General features: G+C 49.5%; 1 protein-coding gene across 1 annotated transcript in view; it reads right to left on the bottom strand.

The window, feature by feature from the left end:
- LOC144486085 (MAM domain-containing glycosylphosphatidylinositol anchor protein 1-like) overlaps positions 1-22,696 on the bottom strand; it is a gene marked incomplete at its 3' end in the record, with an annotated part of 298,296 nt that overhangs the window by 240,489 nt on the left and 35,111 nt on the right. The window contains 3 exon segments of the mRNA XM_078204195.1: positions 5,431-5,545; positions 10,341-10,513; positions 11,851-12,180. Of these exon segments, the coding sequence (XP_078060321.1) occupies positions 5,431-5,545; positions 10,341-10,513; positions 11,851-12,180 (618 nt within the window).

The raw sequence follows: 22,696 nt of genomic DNA, 5'->3' as shown, positions 1-22,696 counted from the left end.
AGCCGGGGTACCCGAACAGGGTAAAAAGATCACGGAATGCCTTGATAACCGTGGCAGCGAATGTATCAGAGCAGGGAACAACAAAAGGGAACCGGGAGTACTCATCAATGATATTGAGGAAATACACATTCCGATCTGTTGAGGGAAGGGGGCCCTTAAAATCGACACTCAGTCTCTCGAAGGGACGAGTGACCTTGACTAAATGTGCCCGGTCAGGTCGATAAAAGTGCGGTTTGTATTCCGCGCAAACCCGACAGCTCCTTGTTACTGACCTGACGTCCTCCACCGAGTAAGGCAGGTTGCGGGCTTTTATAAAGTGGTAGAGCCGAGTGACCCCAGGATGGCACAGGTCATTATGGAGGGCATGCAAACGGTCCTCCTGTATACTAGCGCATGTTCCACGCGAGAGGGCATCCGAGGGCTCATTGAGTTTCCCTGGACAGTACATGATGTCGTAGTTATAGGTGGAGAGTTCAATTCTCCACCGCAAGATCTTATCATTCTTGATCTTGCCCCTCTGCGTGTTGTTAAACATGAACGCCACGGACCGCTGGTCCGTGATCAGGGTGAACCGTTTTCCCACCAAGTAATGGCGCCAGTGCCTGACGGCCTCCACAATGGCCTGGGCCTCCTTTTCCACCGTTGAATGCCGAATTTCGGGGCCTTGGAGGGTGCGGGAAAAAAATGCGACGGGCCTGCCCGCCTGGTTAAGTGTGGCGGCCAGGGCGAAATCAGATGCATCGCTTTCCACCTGAAAGGGGATGGACTCGTCTACCGCGTGCATCGTGGCTTTCGCGATGTCGGCTTTTAATTTATCGAAGGCCAATCGGGCCTCTGGCGTTAAGGGAAAAGTCGTGGACTTGATGAGCGGACGGGCTTTATCCGCGTAGTTGGGAACCCACTGCGCATAATAAGAGAAGAAGCCTAAGCATCTTCTCAGTGCTTTTGCACTAGTGGGCAAGGGAAGTTCAGAAAGGGGGCGCATACGGCCTGGATCAGGGCCAATGACCCCGTTTTCCACCACGTATCCCAGGATGGCTAAATGGCGCGTACTGAATACACACTTCTCCCTGTTGTAGGTCAGGTTCAGGCGAGATGCAGTGCATAGGAAGTTCAGGAGATTCGTGTCGTGGTCCTGCTGGTCATGGCCGCAGATGGTGACGTTATCCAGGTACGGGAAGGTAGCCCGCAGCCCGTTCTGGTCCACCATTCGGTCCATAGCACGCTGGAAGACCGAGACCCCATTGGTGACACCAAAGGGAACCCTGAGAAAGTGATACAAGCGACCATCCGCCTCAAAGGCCGTATATTGTCGGTCCTCTGGGCGAATGGGGAGTTGGTGGTAGGCGGACTTGAGGTCTATGGTGGAGAACACCCGGTACTGCGCAATCTGATTGACCATATCAGATATGCGCGGGAGGGGATACGCATCCAGCTGCGTATATCAGTTAATGGTCTGACTGTAGTCGATGACCATCCGGGGTTTGTTCCCGCTCTTGACCACCACAACCTGCGCTCTGCACGGATTAACACTGGGTTGTATGATCCTTTCTTTGAGGAGCCGCTGAACCTCAGATCTGATGAAGATCCAATCCACAGTGCTGTAACGCCTACTTTTAGTCGCGATGGGCTTGCAGCCTGGCACAAGATTCTGGAACAAGGAGGGTGTGGTGATCTTCAGCGTCGAGAGGCTGCAGGCGGGGCGCGTTGGGCAATTTAGAGGCTGCTGCTGTTTTCCCACTGCCACTGAAGGGAGTGGCCCACCGTGCTGTAGGATTACACTCCTCAAGTGGACCACGAAGTTTAGTCCGAGAAGTATTGGCGCGCAAAGATACGGCAACACAAGGAGTTTGAAACGCTCGTAAACTGTACCTTGCACCTTCAAGGTTACCACGCAACTCCCTAGCACGGCAACAGACCGGGACCTTGATGCCATAGAGATTGTCTGTTTGGCAGGTTGAATCTGGAGTCCACACCGCTTCACAGTGTCTGGGTGGATAAAGCTCTCAGTGCTCCCGCAGTCAAACAGACAATAAATCACGTGGTCATTTACCTGGATATTCATCATAGATTTGTCAAGTCTATGAGGCTTGGCCTGGTCCAGGATGATCGACGCCACCGTTGGTTCATGAGCGCCACTGCAGGCAGCTGAAGTCGATGAGGAGGACCCCTGCTGGTCATTCGTGGTCAGTGTCGACCAACATGGCTGCCCCCATGAGTCGCACGTGGGTGAGGGCGCCAAACTCAGCGACCCCTGGTGGTCATACTCCTCCGACTCCGTCGACTGTAATGGCGTCGTCCTGGTCTCGCACGTGGATGAACCCCGCGATGACTTCGACGACGAAGACCCGAGCTCTGAAGAATCGCAGGCCGCACTGCCTTCCTGGGTTTAGATCGGCACACTTTTGAATAATACCCTTTTTTACCGCATGCGGTGCACAACACAGCTTTAGCGGGACACTTTTGCCGAGTATGCTTCGCTCCTCCACAGAAATAGCACCGCGGGCCGCCCGGGGCTGCTGCCGTCGTCTGGCCCGAATGGGAGCACGCCATTACGCAGCATTTCGAACCCGAGGGACGAGGAGGGATTAGCGACTGCTCCTGCCACGTTGTCTCCACATGGTCCTCCGGATATAATACTAAGGTTTTGGAGGCCGACTCGAGCATCTCTGCTAACTCGATGGCCTGGGTAAGATTAAGGCTACCCTTCTCCAACAGTTTAAGTCAAATGTACAACGATCCGACCCCGGCCACAAACGCATCTCGGGCGAAGTCGTACATGCTCTGCTCAGCCGACACAGCTTTGCAGTTACAGCCCCTGGCTAGCTGTAGGAGCTCATTGGCATAGTCCTCCATCGTTTCGCCAGACTGCCGTCGTCGAGTGGCTAGGAGGTAACGAGCGTGTATCTCATTGGGTGGTTTGGTATAGCGCTTCTTCAGAAGCTCGAGGGCCTTCGTATAATCGGTGGCCGCACGGATCGCGAGGTAGACAGTGTTGCTTACCCTCGCATGGAGGACCCGGACTCTGTCATCATCTGTGGTGACCGCTGCGGAGGCTGCCAGGTAATCTTCAAAACACTTCAGCCAGTGGTCGAAGGTGTTAGAAGCGCCCACCGCACGTGGATCTAGCGTAAGGCGTTCCGGCTTCAGAATTTGCTCCATACTCTCTCTTTTTTTTTTCTCGACGAGAGTTTAACGACAGTAAATAAAATTGATGCGCTATTCAGACACGAGGCTTGAAGCTCGGCAAATGAAAGGCTTTTATTTACTGTAATGAAGCAGCCAGTAATTATATACACTATCCCAGACTGAAGGGGTCCCGGCCAGAGCAGGGACTCTTATACCTCTCCCAGGAGGCGGAGCCCGACTGGGATGTGCCACAACACTACAGTACAAAGGTGTAACAACCCCACCCTAACCCCAACAGCAGCAATAGCACAACCCAACAGTAACATATGTACATCCTTGTAGTCCTGGCCAGCCCCTGGCTCAGTACTATCCAGTGGGAACCAACGATGGTTCACCACAGACACAGAGAGAGAGAGACAGAGACAGAGACAGAGAGAGAGAGTCAGAGAGACCTTTAATTTATTTAGATTTACAGGCCTTTGACAAGGTGCCGCATAAGAGACTGTTAAATAAGTTAAGTGCCCTGGTGTTAAAGGTAAGATCCTGGCATGGATAGAGGATTGGTTGACCGGCAGAAGGCAGAGAGTGGGGATAAAGGGGTCTTTTTCAGGATGGCAGCCGGTGACTAGTGGTGTGCCTCAGGGGTCGGTTCTGGGATCATAACTTTTCACAATATACATTAACGATTTGGAGGAAGGAACTGAAGGCACTGTTGCTAAGTTTGCAGATGATACAAAGATATGTAGAGGGACAGGTAGTATTGAGGAAGCAGGGGGGCTGCAGAAGGACTTGGACAGGTTAGGAGAGCGGGCAAAGAAGTGGCAGATGGAATACAATGTGGAAAAGTGTGAGGTTATGCACTTTGGAAGGAGGAATGGAGGCAGAGACTATTTTCTAAATGCTCAGGAAATCAGAAACACAAAGGGACTTGGGAGTCATTGTTCAAGATTCTCTTAAGGTTGTGGATGGTGGGCGAGTGGAATCGGCTGCCGTCAGTGGTGGTGGAGGCGAACTCAATAGGGTCTTTTAAGAGACTCCTGGATGAGTACGTGGGACTTAATAGGATGGAGGGTTATAGGTAGCCCTAAAAGGTAGGGATATGTTCGGCACAACTTGTGGGGCCGAAGGGCCTGTTTTGTGCTGTAGTTTTTCTATCATTCTTGTGAACCTCCTCTGGACCCTTACCAAGGCCACCACATCCTTCCTTAGATACGGGGCCCAAAACATCTCACAATACTCCAAATGAGGTCTGACCAGAGCTTTATTAAGGCAAGGATAGATACATTTTTGAACAGTAAAGGAATTAAGGGTTATGGTGAGCAGGTGGGTAAGTGGAGCTGAGTCCACAAAAAGATCAGCCATGATCTTATAATTCTGCACCAATGTCTTATGGTCTTATGGACAAAGATAGAGACAGAGAGAGAGAGAAAGAGAGAGAGAGAGAAAGAGAGAGAGAGAGACAGAGAGAGAGAGAGAGAGAGAGAGAGACAGAGAGAGAGAGAGACAGAGAGAGAGACAGAGAGAGAGACAGAGAGAGAGACAGAGAGAGAGACAGAGAGACACAGAGGGAGACACACACAGAATCAGAGAGAGAGAGAAAGAGACAGAGAGAGAAGGATATATTGGCCTTGGAGGGAGTGCAGAGAAGGTTCACCAGGTTGATACCGGAGATGAGGGGTGTTGATTATGAGGAGAGACTGAGCAGATTGGGTTTGTACTCGTTGGAATTTAGAAGGCTGAGGAGGGATCTTATAGAGACCTATAAGATAATGAAGGGGCTGGATAGGGTAGAGATGGAGAGATTCTTTCCACTTAGAAAGGAAGCTAGAACTAGAGGGCACAGCCTCAAAATAAAGGGGGGTCGGTTTAAGACAGAGTTGAGGAGGAACTTCTTCTCTCAGAGGGTGGTGAATCTCTGGAATTCTCTGCCCACTGAAGTGGTGGAGGCTACCTCGTTGAATATGTTTAAATCACGGATAGATGGATTCCTGATCGGTCAGGGAATTAGGGGTTATAGGGATCAGGCGGGTAAGTGGAACTGATCCACTTCAGATCAGCCATGATGTTATTGAATGGCGGGGCAGGCTCGAGGGGCTAGATGGCCTACCCCCTATTTCTTATGTTCTTATGTACTCTTCACATATTTATAGAACACCTTCGGGTTCTCCTTAATCTTACCTGCCAAGGTCTTCTCGTGAAGGGAAGAATGTGCAAACTCCACACAGACAGTGACCCAATTGGGAATCGAACCCAGGTCCTTGGAGCTGTGAAGCCGCAGTGCTAACCACTGTGCTACCGTACTGTCCAGTAGGTGGGATGAATTAGTGAATCTTTTCCCACACCGGGAGCAGGTGAACGGCCGCTCTGCAGTGTGAACTTGTTTGTGTCTCAGTAGGTGGGACGACTGAATGAATCCCTTCCCACACACAGAGCAGGTGAACAGTCTCTCCCGAGTGTGAAATCATTGGTGTTTTAGGAGATTTGATGAGTGAGTGAATCCTTTCCCACACACAGAACAAAGAACAAAAGAACAAAGAAAATTACAGCACAGGAACAGGCCCTTCGGCCCCTCCATGCCTGCACCGACCATGCTGCCCGACTGAACTAAAACCCTCTACCCTTCCGGGAACCATATCCCTCTATTCCCATCCTATTCATGTACTTGTCAAGACGCCCCTTAAAAGTCACTACCGTATCCGCTTCCACTACCTCCCCCGGCAACGAGTTCCAGGCACCCACTACTCTCTGTGTAAAAAATCTGCCTCGTACATCTCCTTTAAACCTTGCCCCTCGCACCTTAAACCTGTGCCCCTGAGTAATTGATTCTTCCACCCTGGGAAAAAGCTTCTGACTATCCACTCTGTCCATGCCTCACATAATCTTGGAGACTTCTATCAGGTCTCCCCTCACCCTCCGTTGTTCCAGTGAGAACAAACAGGTGAATGGTCTCTGCCCAGTGTGAATACGTTGGTGAGTCAGAAAATCCAGGTTCCTTTTAAAGCTCTTCTCACAGTCAGAGCAAGTGAAAGGTTTGTTCCCAGAATGAACAAGCTGGTGTGTCTGAAGACAGGGTAACCGAGTAAATCCCTTCCCACACACAGAGCAGGTGAACGGTCTCTCCCCAGTGTGACTGCGTCGATGAGCTTCCAGATGGGACGGAGAACTGAATCCCTTCCCACAGTCCCAACATTTCCATGGTTTCTCCGTGGTATTGGTTTCCTTGTGTCTCTCCAGGTTGGGTGATCAGTTGAAACCTCGTCCAAGCACATAACACGTGTACAGTTTCTCCTCGCTGTGAATGGTGTGATTGTTTTTCAGGCTGTGTAACTGGTTAAAGCTGTTTTCATAGTCAGTTCACTGGAACAGTCTGACTCGGGTGTGTGTGTGTGTGTCTCGGTGCTTTTCCAGGCACACTGGTTTGAAATCTTTTCCCACAGTCAGAACCGACAAACATCTCTCCTTCCACATTTCAAGGCCAATGATATTCAGCTCCTGATGAATCGAGTGAATGTCAGATATTGACTTGAGTTTCCCGACTGATCTTGGTTTCAGATAAAGCTCGGCACAACATCATGGGCCGAAGGGCCTGTTCTGTGCTGTGCTGTTCTATGTTCTATGTAACTCCGATTGAGGCGGTTGTGGAAATTCTTAGCCGGTGAGATACTGTGGGATGGGTCATGAGGGAGGGATGGAGCCGGAGGGTAGATTTGGAGGCCTCCATTTCGATTTGGAGCAGTGAAAACAACTTCCCTGCTTCTACCTTATCTATTCCCTTCACAATCTTATATGTTTCTATAAGATCTCCCCTCATTCTTCTGAATTCCAATAAGTATAGCCCCAGTCTACTCAGTCTCTCCTCATAAGCCAACCCTCTCAACTCTGGAATCAACCGAGTAAATCTCCTCTGCACCCCCTCTAGTGTCAGTATATCCTTTCTCAAGTAAGGAGACCAAAACTGTACACAGTACTCCAGGTGTGGCCTCACCAGCACCTTATACAGCTGCAACATAACCTCGCTGTTTTTAACCTCCATCCCTCTAGCAATGAAGGACAAAATTCCATTTGCCTTCTTAATTACCTGCTGCACCTGCAAACCAACTCCTTGAGATTCCTGCACAAGGACACCCAGGTCCCTCTGCACAGCAGCATGCTGCAATTTTTTACCATTTAAATAATAGCCCATTTTGCTGTTATTCCTACCAAAATGAATGAAGGGTGTGTTTCTGAACGGAGGGCTGTGACAAGCTGCGTTCCTCAGGGATCAGTGCTGGGACCTTTGCTGTTTGTAATATATATAAATGATTTGGAAGAAAATGTAACTGGATTGATGAGTAAGTTTGTGGACAACACAAAGGTTGGTGGAATTGCGGAATTGAAGATTTGGGTCAGAGCCCCTGCAATCTCCTCCCTTGCCTCCCACAGCAGCCTGGGACACAAATCAAAGAACAAAGAACAAAGAACAAAGAACAGTACAGCACAGGAAACAGGCCCTTCGGCCCTCCAAGCCTGTGCCGCTCCTTGGTCCAACTAGACCAATCGTTTGTATCCCTCCATTCCCAGGCTGCTAATGTTATTATCCAGGTAAGTCTTAAACGATGTCAGCGTGCCTGCCTCCACCACCCTACTTGGCAGCGCATTCCAGGCCCCCACCACCCTCTGTGTAAAAAACGTCCCTCTGATGTCTGAGTTATACTTCGCCCCTCTCAGCTTGAGCCCGTGACCCCTCGTGATCGTCACCTCCGACCTGGGAAAAAGCTTCCCACAGTTCACCCTATCTATACCCTTCATAATCTTGTATACCTCTATTAGATCTCCCCTCATTCTCCGTCTTTCCAAGGAGAACAACCCCAGTCTACCCAATCTCTCCTCATAGCTAAGACCCTCCATACCAGGCAACATCCTGGTAAACCTTCTCTGCACTCTCTCCAATGCCTCCACGTCCTTCTGGTAGTGCGGCGACCAGAACTGGACGCAGTACTCCAAATGCGGCCTAACCAGCGTTCTATACAGCTGCATCATCAGACTCCAGCTTTTATACTCTATACCCCGTCCTATAAAGGCAAGCATACCATATGCCTTCTTCACCACCTTCTCCACCTGTGTTGCCACCTTCAAGGATTTGTGGACTTGCACACCTAGGTCCCTCTGTGTTTCTATACTCCTGATGACTCTGCCATTTATTGTATAACTCCTCCCTACATTATTTCTTCCAAAATGCATCACTTCGCATTTATCCGGATTAAATTCCATCTGCCACCTCTCCGCCCAATTTTCCAGCCTATCTATATCCTGCTGTATTGCCCGACAATGCTCTTCGCTATCCGCAATTCCAGCCATCTTCGTGTCATCCGCAAACTTGCTGATTACACCAGTTACACCTTCTTCCAAATCATTTATATATATCACAAATAGCAGAGGTCCCAGTACAGAGCCCTGCGGAACACCACTGGTCACAGACCTCCAGCCGGAAAAAGACCCTTCGACCACTACCCTCTGTCTCCTATGGTCAAGCCAGTTCTCCACCCATCGAGCCACTTCTCCTTGTATCCCATGAGCCTTAACCTTCTTAACCAACCTGCCATGTGGGACTTTGTCAAATGCCTTGCTGAAATCCATATAGACGACATCCACGGCCCTTCCTTCATCAACCGTTTTTGTCACTTCCTCAAAAAACTCCACCAAATTTGTAAGGCACGACCTCCCTCTTACAAAACCATGCTGTCTGTCACTAATGAGATTGTTCCGTTCTAAATGCACATACATCCTGTCTCTAAGAATCCTCTCCAACAACTTCCCTACCACGGACGTCAAGCTCACCGGCCTATAATTTCCTGGGTTATCCCTGCTACCCTTCTTAAACAACGGGACCACATTCGCTATCCTCCAATCCTCAGGGACATCACCCGTGTCCAAAGAAGCGACAAAGATTTCCGTCAGAGGCCCAGCAATTTCACCTCTCGTCTCCCTGAGCAGTCGAGGATAGATGCCATCAGGCCCTGGGGCTTTGTCAGTTTTAATGTTCCCTAAAAAACCTAACACTTCCTCTCTCGTAATGGAGATTTTCTCTAACGGGTCAACACCTCCCTCCGAGACACTCCCGGTTAACACGCCCCTCTCCTTCGTGAATACCGATGCAAAGTATTCATTTAGGATCTCCCCTATTCCCTTGGGTTCTAAGCATAATTCCCCTCCTTTGTCCCTAAGAGGTCCGATTTTCTCCCTGACAACTCTTTTGTTCCTAACGTATGAATAGAATGCCTTAGGATTCTCCTTAATCCTGCCTGCCAAGAACATCTCGTGCCCTCTTTTTGCCCTTCTAACTCCCCGTTTGAGATCTTTCCTACTCTCTCTGTATTCCTCCAGAGCTCCATCTGTTTTCAGTTGCCTGGACTTAACGTACGCCTCCCTTTTCATTTTAATCAGATCCTCAATTTCCCTGGTTATCCACGGCTCTCGAATCCTACCTTTCCTATCTTTCCTTTTTACAGGCACATGCCTATCCTGCAGCCTTATCAATAGTTCCTTAAAAGACTCCCACATGCCAGACGCGGACTTACCCTCGAACATCCTCTCCCAATCAACATCCACCAATTCCTGCCTAATCCGGCTATAGTCAGCCTTCCCCCAATCATCCGGACCTGGAGATTTATCCACTTTTAAGGCTGCCAACACCTCCAATACCTTGTCCTTCCCAATGTCAATCTGCTCAAGAACCTCTCAGTCTCTCCCTGAATTCCACACCATCGTCCTCATTCTCTTGGGTGAAGACGGATGTGAAATATTCATTCAACACTCTGCCAATGTCCTCTGGTTCCATCCACTGATTGCCCCCTTGGTCCCTAATGGGCCCCACTCTTTCCCTGGTTATCCTCTTCCCATTGATAGACTTACAGAATATCTTGGGATTTTCCCAACTTTTACCAGCCAGAGCTTTCTCATATCCCCTCTTTGCTTTCTTAAGCTCCACCATGCACTTTCTAAACCTCACTAATCCCTCCACTGATTTGCTCCCCTTGTACTTTTTAAAAGCCTCTCTTTTCCTTCTCATTGTATCCTGGATATCTCGGGTTATCCATGGTTCTCTGGGCTTGTTACACCTCCCTATCACCCTCGAGGGAACATGCTGGGTTTGCACCCTCCCCATTTCCTTTTTGAATGCCCCCCCACTGCTCTTCTGTAGATTTCCCCATTAGTAGCTGTCCCCAGCTTACCTTGGCCAGATCCTGTCTTATTTTACTGAAATCCGCTCTCCGCCAATCCAAAACTTTTTTTTGCAGCTTTTCTATTTCCTTGCCCATAACAAGCTGAAATTGTACCGTGTTGTGATCGCTATCACTAAACCGCTCCCCCAGCACCACCTCAACCACCTGTGCGGCTTCATTCCCTACAATCAGGTCCAGCACAGCTCCCTCCTTGTTGAATTGATTAAAAAATTTCTCCTGCACACACTTCAAGAAATCTACTCCATCCAAGCCCTTAAGACTGTGTATCCCCCAGTGAATGTTGGGAAAGTTGAAATCACCGAATATAATAACCCTGTTGTTGTAGTTTTTACACCTCCATAAACTGAGCACAGATTTGTTCCTCAATATCCCTCTGACTATCGGGGGGTCGATAATAAACACCTAACAATGTGGCTGCCCCTTTTTTATTCCTAAACTCTACCCACAAAGCTTCATTTGATGAACCCTCCAAGATATCATCTCTCCTGACTGCAGTAACTGCCTCCTTAACTAATAATGCAATCCCTCCTCCTCTTTTACCCCCTCCCCTGTCTCGCCGGAAGATTCTATATCCCGGAATGTTGAGTTGCCAATCGTGTCCTTCCTTTAACCATATCCTTCTGATAGCTGCTATAGCAACACTTCCACACATCAATCATCGCCTTCAGCTCATCCGTTTTACCTGCAACACTCCCGGTATTAAACAAGAGGCCATCTCACAGAGGGTGGTGGGTGCCTGGAACGCGCTGCCAGAGGGGGTGGAGGAAGCAGACACATTAGCAACACTTAAGAGGCATCTGGATGGGTAGATGAATAGGGAGGAGATAGAGGGATAGGGAGCGAGTAAGGACAGAAGGTTTTGTTTAGCTCAGACGGGCATCATGGTCGGCAGGGGGTTGGAGGGTCGAAGGGCCTGTTCCTGTGATGTACTTTTCTCTGTTCTTTGTTTGCCAGCACACCCCGAGTCCGCTCTGATTTTAGTTTTTGTACCAGTCTGCCATGTGGGACTTTGTCAAACGCCTGACTAAAATCCACATAAACTACATCCACAGCCCTTCCCTCATCAATTATCTTTGTCACCTCTTCAAAAACCTCAATGAGCTCTGGCTGGATAGAGAACTGGCTGAGTTTAACAGGTAGAGAGGTCTCTGCCTCAGAGAGCAATGGGTGCAGGCTGCCTGAATATTATGAAGGTGGAGGTGTGGAGTTCCTTGCTCAGCAAAAGGAGATCAAAGGTTATCGGGGGAGATGAGAATGCGGAATTTGAAACACAAACTGATGAGGAAGGATCTGATTAAAATGAGGAGAGGCTGGAGGGGCGGAATGGCCTCCTCCTACGCCTATCGGCATGTATGTGTTCAGCAAGACAGGGGCAGAGATGTGAGATATTAGGGAAGACGGAATCTGACACACAGCCGGAGATAGAGGGCACATCAACAGGTAAGATTCTGGTTATGCCGGGTAGGCAGGAGAGAGTGAGTGTGGTGCCAGGCCTTACCAATATTGGTAGAAATGTTGACGTCTATGCTGATGTCAGGGACAGCCAGGCTGCGTAACGATGCCACGCAGGTGTAGGTGGCAGAATCCGAGAACCTCATGTCAATGATATCCAGGCTGGTGGCTCCCGGCAGAAATTCCTGGTCGTTTTTGGAGATGATGATTCTGTTCGTGGCTTTGAGGGGTTTGCCATTTTTGAACCAGCTGTAGGTCAGTTCCTCCTGTGGGACAGCATCCACTTGACAGGAAACCTTCACCTCCCGGTTCAACTGGATCTTCTCATCATCATGGAATGTGTCCGGAGTAATCCAGAACCTTCCATTGGACAGAGCTGGAAAACACAGCATGAAATCAAATCACCAGAACAGGCACTAACCAAACCGCACTCACACAGTAACCGGCACTAACCAAACCGCACTCACTCACACAGTAACCGGCACTAACCAAACCGCACTCACTCACACACTAACCGGCACGAACCAAACCGCACTCACTCACACAGTAACCGGCACTAACCAAACCGCACTCACTCACACAGTAACCGGCACTAACAAAACCGCACTCACTCACACACTAACCGGCACTAACCAAACCGCACTCACTCACACACTAACCGGCACTAACCAAATCGCACTCACTCACACAGTAACCGGCACCAACCAAATCGCACTCACTCACACAGTAACCGGCACTAACCAAAGCGCACTCACTCACACACTAACCGGCACTAACCAAACCGCACTCACTCACACAGTAACCGACACTAACCAAACCGCACTCACTCACACAGTAACCGACACTAACCAAACCGCACTCACTCACACAGTAACCGGCACTAACCAAACCGCACTCACTCACACAGTAACCGGCACCAACCAAATCGCACTCACTCACACACTAACCGGCACTAACCAAACCGCACTCACTCACACAGTAACTGGCACTAACCAAACTGCACTCACTCACACAGTAACCGGCACCAACCAAACCGCACTCACTCACACAGTAACCGGCACTAACCAAACCGCACTCACTCACACAGTAACCGGCACTAACCAAAACCGCACTCACTCACACAGTAACCGGCACTAACCAAACCGCACTCACTCACACAGTAACCGACACTAACCAAACCACACTCACTCACACAGTAACCGGCACTAACCAAACCGCACTCACTCACACAGTAACCGGCACTAACCAAATCGCACTCACTCACACACTAACCGGCACTAACCAAACCGCACTCACTCACACACTAACCGGCACTAACCAAACCGCACTCACTCACACAGTAACCGGCACTAACCAAACCGCACTCACTCACACAGTAATTGGCACTAACCAAACAGCACTCACTCACACAGTAAACGGCACGAACCAAACTGCACTCACTCACACAGTAACCGGCACTAACCAAACCGCACTCACTCACACAGTAAACGGCACTAACCAAACTGCACTCACTCACACAGTAACCGGCACTAACCAAACGGCACTCACTCACACAGTAACCGGCACTAACCAAACCGCGCTCACTCACACAGTAAACGGCACTAACAAAACCGCACTCACTCACACACTAACCGGCACTAACCAAACCGCACTCATTCACACAGTAACCGGCACTAACCAAACCGCACTCACACACACAGTAACCGGCACGAACCAAACCGCACTCACTCACACAGTAACCGACACTAACCAAACCACACTCACACACACAGTAACCGGCACTAACCAAACCGCACTCACTCACACAGTAATCGGCACTAACCAAACCGCACTCACTCACACAGTAACCGGCACTAACCAAACCGAAACTCTCACACACAGTAACCGGCACACACCAAACCGCACTCACTCACACAGTAACCGGCACTAACCAAACCGCACTCACTCACACAGTAACCGGCACTAACCAAACCGCACTCACTCACACAGTAACCGGCACTAACCAAACCGCACTCACTCACACAGTAATTGGCACTAACCAAACCGCACTCACTCACACAGTAAACGGCACGAACCAAACTGCACTCACTCACACAGTAACCGGCACTAACCAAACCGCACTCACTCACACAGTAAACGGCACTAACCAAACTGCACTCACTCACACAGTAACCGGCACTAACCAAACCGCACTCACTCACACAGTAACCGGCACTAACCAAACCGCACTCACTCACACAGTAAACGGCACTAACAAAACCGCACTCACTCACACAGTAACCGGCACTAACCAAACCGCACTCATTCACACAGTAACCGGCACTAACCAAAACGCACTCACACACACAGTAACCGGCACTAACCAAACCACACTCACTCACACAGTAAACGGCACTAACAAAACCGCACTCACTCACACAGTAACCGGCAGTAACCAAACCGCACTCACTCACACAGTAACCGGCACTAACCAAACCGCACTCACTCACACAGTAACCGGCACTAACCAAACCGCACTCACTCACAGTAACCGGCACTAACCAAACCGCACTCACTCACACAGTAACCGGCACTAACCAAACCGCACTCACTCACACAGTAACCGGCACTAACCAAACCGCACTCACTCGCACAGTAACCGATACTAACCAAACCGCACTCACTCACACAGTAACTGGCACTAACCAAACTGCACTCACTCACACAGTAACCGACACTAACCAAACCGCACTCACTCACACAGTAACCGGCACTAACCAAACCGCACTCACTCACACAGTAACCGGCACTAACCAAACCGCACTGACTCACACAGTAACCGACACTAACCAAACCGCCCTCACTCACACAGTAACCGACACTAACCAAACCACACTCACACACACAGTAACTGGCACGAACCAAACCGCACTCACTCACACAGTAACCGGCACTAACCAAACCGCACTCACTTGCACAGTAACCGATACTAACCAAACCGCACTCACTCACACAGTAACCGGCACTAACCAAACCGCACTCACTCACACAGTAACCGGCACTAACCAAACCGCACTCACTCACACAGTAACCGGCACTAACCAAACCGCACCCACTCACACAGTAACCGGCACTAACCAAACCGCACTCACTCACACAGTAATCGGCACTAACCAAACCGTACTCACTCACACAGTTACCGTTGCAGGTGGAGGCTGTGGTTAAGAAGGCGTATGGAATACTGGCCTTCATCAATAGAGGAATTGAGTTTAGAAATCGGGAGATAATGCTGCAGCTGTATAGGACCCTGGTCAGACCCCACCTGGAGTACTGTGCCCAGTTCTAGTCGCCTCATTACAGAAAGGATGTGGAAGCCATAGAATGGGTGCAGAGGAGATTTACAAGGATGTTGCCTGGATTAGGTGGCATGCCTTATGAGGATAGGTTGAGAGAGCTGGGTCTTTTCTCCTTGGCGAGGCGATGGATGAGAGGTGACCTGATAGAGGTGTATAAGATGTTGAGAGGTATTGATAGAGTGGATTCTCAGAGGCTTTTACCCAGGGCTGAAATGGTTGCCACAAGAGTTTACAGGTTTAGGGTGCTGGGGAGTAGGTACAGAGGAGATGTTGGGGTTAAGTTTTTCACTCAGAGGGTGGTGGGTGCGTGGAATCGGCTGCCGGTAGTGGTGGTGGAGGTGGATTCGATAGTGTCTTTTAAGAGACTTTTGGATAAGTTCGTGGAAGTTCGGAAGATAGAGGGTTATAGGTAAGCCTAGTAGGTAGGGACATGTTCGCCGCAACTTGTGGGCTGAAGGGCCTGTTTGTGCTGTAGCTTTTCGATGTTCGATGTTCTACTAACCAAACCGCACTCACTCACACAGTAACCGGCACTAACCAAACCACACACACACACAGTAACCGGCACTAACCAAACCACACACACATACAGTAACCGGCACTAACCAAACCACACTCACTCACACAGTAACCGGCACTAACCAAACCGCACTTACTCACACAGTAACCGGCACTAACCAAACCGCACTCACACACACAGTAACCGGCACTAACCAAATCGCACTCACTCACACAGTAACCGGCACTAACCAAACCGCACTCACACACACAGTAACCGGCACTAACCAAACCGCACTCACTCACACAGTAACTGGCACTAACCAAACCGCACTCACTCTCACAGTAACCGGCACTAACCGAACCGCACTCACTCACACAGTAACCGGCACTAACCAAACCGCACTCACTTACACAGTAACCGATACTAACCAAACCGCACTCACTCACACAGTAACCGGCACTAACCAAACCGCACTCACTCACACAGTAACCGGCACTAACCAAAACGCACTCATTTGCACAGTAACCGGCACTAACCAAACCATAGAACATAGAACATAGAACATAGAACATTACAGCGCAGAACAGGCCCTTCGGCCCACGATGTTGCACCGACCAGTTAAAAAAAAAAACTGTGACCCTCCAACCTAAACCAATTTCTTTTCGTCCATGAACCTACCTACGGATCTCTTAAACGCCCCCAAACTAGGCGCATTTACTACTGATGCTGGCAGGGCATTCCAATCCCTCACCACCCTCTGGGTAAAGAACCTACCCCTGACATCGGTTCTATAACTACCCCCCCTCAATTTAAAGCCATGCCCCCTCGTGCTGGATTTCTCCATCAGAGGAAAAAGGCTATCACTATCCACCCTATCTAAACCTCTAATCATCTTATATGTTTCAATAAGATCCCCTCTTAGCCGCCGCCTTTCCAGCGAAAACAATCCCAAATCCCTCAGCCTCTCCTCATAGGATCTCCCCTCCATACCAGGCAACATCCTGGTAAACCTCCTCTGCACCCTCTCCAAAGCCTCCACATCCTTCCTGTAATGTGGGGACCAGAACTGCACACAGTACTCCAGGTGCGGCCGCACCAGAGTTGTGTACAGTTGCAACATAACGCTACGACTCCTAAATTCAATCCCCCTACCAATAAACGCCAAGACACCATATGCCTTCTTAACAACCTTATCTACTTGATTCCCAACTTTCAGGGATCTATGCACACATACACCTAGATCCCTCTGCTCCTCCACACTATTCAAAGTCCTCCCGTTAGCCCTATACTCAACACATCTGTTATTCCTACCAAAGTGAATTACCTCACACTTCTCCGCATTAAACTCCATCCGCCACCTCTCGGCCCAACTTTGCAACCTGTCTAAGTCTTCCTGCAAACTACGACACCCTTCCTCACTGTCTACCACACCACCGACTTTGGTGTCATCAGCAAATTTGCTAATCCACCCAACTATACCCTCATCCAGATCATTAATAAATATTACAAACAGCAGTGGCCCCAAAACAGATCCCTGAGGTACACCACTTGTAACCGCACTCCATGATGAATATTTACTATCAACCACCACCCTCTGTTTCCTATCCGCTATCCAATTCCTGATCCAATTTCCTAGATCACCCCCAATCCCATACATCTGCATTTTCTGCAGAAGCCTACCATGGTGAACCTTATCAAACGCCTTACTAAAATCCATATATACCACGTCCACTGCCTTGCCCCCATCCACCTCCTTGGTCACTTTCTCAAAAAACTCAATAAGGTTAGTAAGGCACGACCTACCTGCCACAAAACCATGCTGACTATCACCTATCAATTCATTACTCTCCAAATAACTATAAATCCTATCCCTTATAATTTTTTCCAACATCTTGCCGACAACAGAAGTGAGACTCACCGGTCTATAATTCCCGGGGAAGTCTCTGTTCCCCTTCTTAAACAATGGGACAACATTCGCTAACCTCCAATCTTCTGGTACTATACCAGAGGCCAACGACGCACTCACACACACAGTAACCGGCACTAAGCAAACCGCACTCACTCACACAGTAACTGGCACTAACCAAACCGCACTCACTCACACAGTAACCGGCACTAACCAAACCGCACTCACTCACACAGTAACCGGCACGAACCAAACCGCACTCACTTACACAGTAACCGATACTAACCAAACCGCACTCACTCACACAGTAACCGGCACTAACCAAACCGCACTCACTCACACAGTAACCGGCACTAACCAAACCGCACTCACTGGCACAGTAACCGATACTAACCAAACCGCACTCACTCACACAGTAACCGGCACTAACCAAACCGCACTCACTCACACAGTAACCGGCACTAACCAAACCGCACTCACTCACACAGTAACCGTCACTAACCAAACCGCACTCACTCACACAGTAACCGGCACTAACCAAACCGCACTCACTCACACAGTAACAGGCACTAACCAAACCACACACTCACACAGAAACTGGCACTAACCAAACCGCACTCACTCACACAGTAACCGGTACTAACCAAACCGCACTCACTTGCACAGTAACTGATACTAACCAAACCGCACTCACTCACACAGTAACCGGCACTAACCAAACCGCACTCACTCACACAGTAACCGTCACTAACCAAACCGCACTCACTCACACAGTAACCGGCACTAACCAAACCGCACTCACTCACACAGTAACCGGCACTAACCAAACCGCACTCACTCACACATTAACGGACACTAACCAAACCACACTCACACACAGAAACTGGCACTAACCAAACCGCACTCACTCACACAGTAACCGGCACTAACCAAACCGCACTCACTTGCACAGTAACCGATACTAACCAAACCGCACTCACTCACACAGTAACCGGCACTAACCAAACCGCACTCACTCACACAGTAACCGGCACTAACCAAACCGCACTCACTCACACAGTAACCGACACTAACCAAACCACACTCACACACAGAAACTGGCACTAACCAAACCGCACTCACTCACACAGTAACCGGCACTAACCAAACCGCACTCACTTGCACAGTAACCGATACTAACCAAACCGCACTCACTCACACAGTAATCGGCACTAACCAAACCGCACTCACTCACACAGTAACCGACACTAACCAAACCGCACTCACTCACACAGTAACTGGCACTAACCAAACCGCACTCACTCACACAGTAACTGGCACTAACCAAACCGCACTCACTCACACAGTAACCGGCACTAACCAAACCGCACTCACTTGCACAGTAACCGATACTAACCAAACCGCACTCACTCACACAGTAACCGGCACTAACCAAACCGCACTCACTCACACAGTACCCGGCACTAACCAAACCACACTCACACACACAGTAACTGGCAGTAACCAAACCGCACTCACACACACAGTAACCGGCACTAAGCAAACCGCACTCACTTGCACAGTAACCGATACTAACCAAACCGCACTCACTTGCACAGTAACCGATACTAACCAAACCGCACTCACTCACACAGTAACCGGCACTAACCAAACCACACTCACTCACACAGTAACCACCACTAACCAAACCACACTCACACACACAGTAACCGATACTAACCAAACCGCACTCACTCACACAGTAACCAACACTAACCAAACCACACTCACACACACAGTAACTGGCACTAACCAAACCGCACTCACTCACACAGTAACTGGCACTAACCAAACCGCACTCACTCACACAGTAACCGACACTAACCAAACCACACTCACACACACAGTAACTGGCACTAACCAAACCGCACTCACTCACACAGTAACCGGCACTAACCAAACCGCACTCACTTGCACAGTAACCGATACTAACCAAACCGCACTCACTCACACAGTAACCGGCACTAACCAAACCGCACTCACTCACACAGTAACCGTCACTAACCAAACCGCACTCACTCACACAGTAACCGGCACTAACCAAACCGCACTCACTCACACAGTAACCGGCACTAACCAAACCGCACTCACTCACACAGTAACCGACACTAACCAAACCACACTCACACACAGAAACTGGCACTAACCAAACCGCACTCACTCACACAGTAACCGGCACTAACCAAACCGCACTCACTTGCACAGTAACCGATACTAACCAAACCGCACTCACTCACACAGTAATCGGCACTAACCAAACCGCACTCACTCACACAGTAACCGACACGAACCAAACCGCACTCACTCACACAGTAACCGGCACTAACCAAACCGCACTCACTCACACAGTAACTGGCACTAACCAAACCGCACTCACTCACACAGTAACCGGCACTAACCAAACCGCACTCACTTGCACAGTAACCGATACTAACCAAACCGCACTCACTCACACAGTAACCGGCACTAACCAAACCACACTCACACACACAGTAACTGGCAGTAACCAAACCGCACTCACACACACAGTAACCGGCACTAAGCAAACCGCACTCACTTGCACAGTAACCGATACTAACCAAACCGCACTCACTTGCACAGTAACCGATACTAACCAAACCGCACTCACTCACACAGTAACCGGCACTAACCAAACCACACTCACTCACACAGTAACCACCACTAACCAAACCACATTCACACACACAGTAACCGATACTAACCAAACCGCACTCACTCACACAGTAACCAACACTAACCAAACCACACTCACACACACAGTAACTGGCACTAACCAAACCGCACTCACTCACACAGTAACTGGCACTAACCAAACCGCACTCATTCACACAGTAAACGGCACTAACCAAACCGCACTCACTTGCACAGTAACCGATACTAACCAAACCGCACTCACTCACACAGTAACCGACACTAACCAAACCGCACTCACTCACACAGTAACCACCACTAACCAAACCACACTCACACACACAGTAACCGACACTAACCAAACCGCACTCACTCACACAGTAACCGACACTAACCAAACCACACTCACACACACAGTAACCGACACTAACCAAACCGCACTCACTCACACAGTAACCAACACTAACCAAACCACACTCACACACACAGTAACTGGCACTAACTAAACCGCACTCACTCACACAGTAACCGGCACTAACCAAACCGCACTCACTCACACAGTAACCACCACTAACCAAACCACACTCACACACACAGTAACCAACACTAACCAAACCACACTCACACACACAGTAACTGGCACTAACCAAACCGCACTCACACATACAGTAACCGACACTAACCAAACCGCACTCACTCACACAGTAACCGGCACTAACCAAACCGCACTCACTCACACAGTAACTGGCACTAACCAAACCGCACTCACACATACAGTAACCGGCACTAACCAAACCGCACTCACTCACACAGTAACCGGCACTAACCAAACCGCACTCACTCACACAGTAACCGGCACTAACCAAACCGCACTCACTCACACAGTAACCGGCACTAACCAAACCGCACTCACTTGCACAGTAACCGATACTAACCAAACCGCACTCACTCACACAGTAACCGACACTAACCAAACCGCACTCACTCACACAGTAACCACCACTAACCAAACCACACTCACACACACAGTAACCGACACTAACCAAACCGCACTCACTCACACAGTAACCGACACTAACCAAACCACACTCACACACACAGTAACCGACACTAACCAAACCGCACTCACTTGCACAGTAACCGATACTAACCAAACCGCACTCACTCACACAGTAACCGGCACGAACCAAACCGCACTCACTCACACAGTAACTGGCACTAACCAAACCACACTCACACACACAGTAACCGGCACTAACCAAACCGCACTCACTCACACAGTAACCGGCACTAACCAAACCGCACTCACTCACACAGTAACCGGCACTAACCAAACCACACTCACACACACAGTAACTGGCACTAACCAAACCGCACTCACACATACAGTAACCGACACTAACCAAACCGCATTCACTCACACAGTAACTGGCACTAACCAAACCGCACTCACTCACACAGTAAACGGCACTAACCAAACCACACTCACTTACACAGTAACTGGCACTAACCAAACCGCACTCTCTCACACAGTAACCGGCACTAACCAAACCGCACTCTCTCACACAGTAACTGGCACTAACCAAACCGCACTCACTCACACAGTAACCGGCACTAACCAAACCGCACTCTCTCACACAGTAACCGGCACTAACCAAACCGCACTCACTCACACAGTAAACGGCACTAACCAAACCACACTCACTTACACAGTAACTGGCACTAACCAAGCCGCACTCACTCACACAGTAACCGGCACTAACCAAACCGCACTCACTCACACAGTAACCGGCACTAACCAAACCACACTCACTCACACAGTAACCGGCACTAACCAAACCACACTCACTCACACAGTAACCGGCACTAACCAAACCACACTCACACACACAGTAACCGACACTAACCAAACCACACTCACTCACACAGTAACCGTCACTAACCAAACCGCACTCACTCACACAGTAACCGGCACTAACCAAACCGCACTCACTCACACAGTAACTGGCACTAACCAAACCGCACTCACTCACACATTAACCGACACTAACCAAACCACACTCACACACAGAAACTGGCACTAACCAAACCGCACTCACTCACACAGTAACCGGCACTAACCAAACCGCACTCACTTGCACAGTAACCGATACTAACCAAACCGCACTCACTCACACAGTAACCGGCACTAACCAAACCGCACTCACTCTCACAGTAACCGACACTAACGAAACCGCACTCACTCACACAGTAACCGGCACTAACCAAACCGCACTCACTCACACAGTAACTGGCACGAACCAAACCGCACTCACTCACACAGTAACCGACACTAACCAAACCACACTCACACACACAGTAACTGGCACTAACCAAACCGCACTTACTCACACAGTAACCGGCACTAACCAAACCGCACTCACTTGCACAGTAACCGATACTAACCAAACCGCACTCA

Source organism: Mustelus asterias, unplaced genomic scaffold, assembly GCF_964213995.1.
Source record: "Mustelus asterias unplaced genomic scaffold, sMusAst1.hap1.1 HAP1_SCAFFOLD_287, whole genome shotgun sequence".
Lineage (NCBI taxonomy): Eukaryota > Metazoa > Chordata > Chondrichthyes > Carcharhiniformes > Triakidae > Mustelus > Mustelus asterias.
Note: the sequence above shows the minus strand (reverse complement) of the source record. Positions and strands in the feature narration are given on the sequence as shown.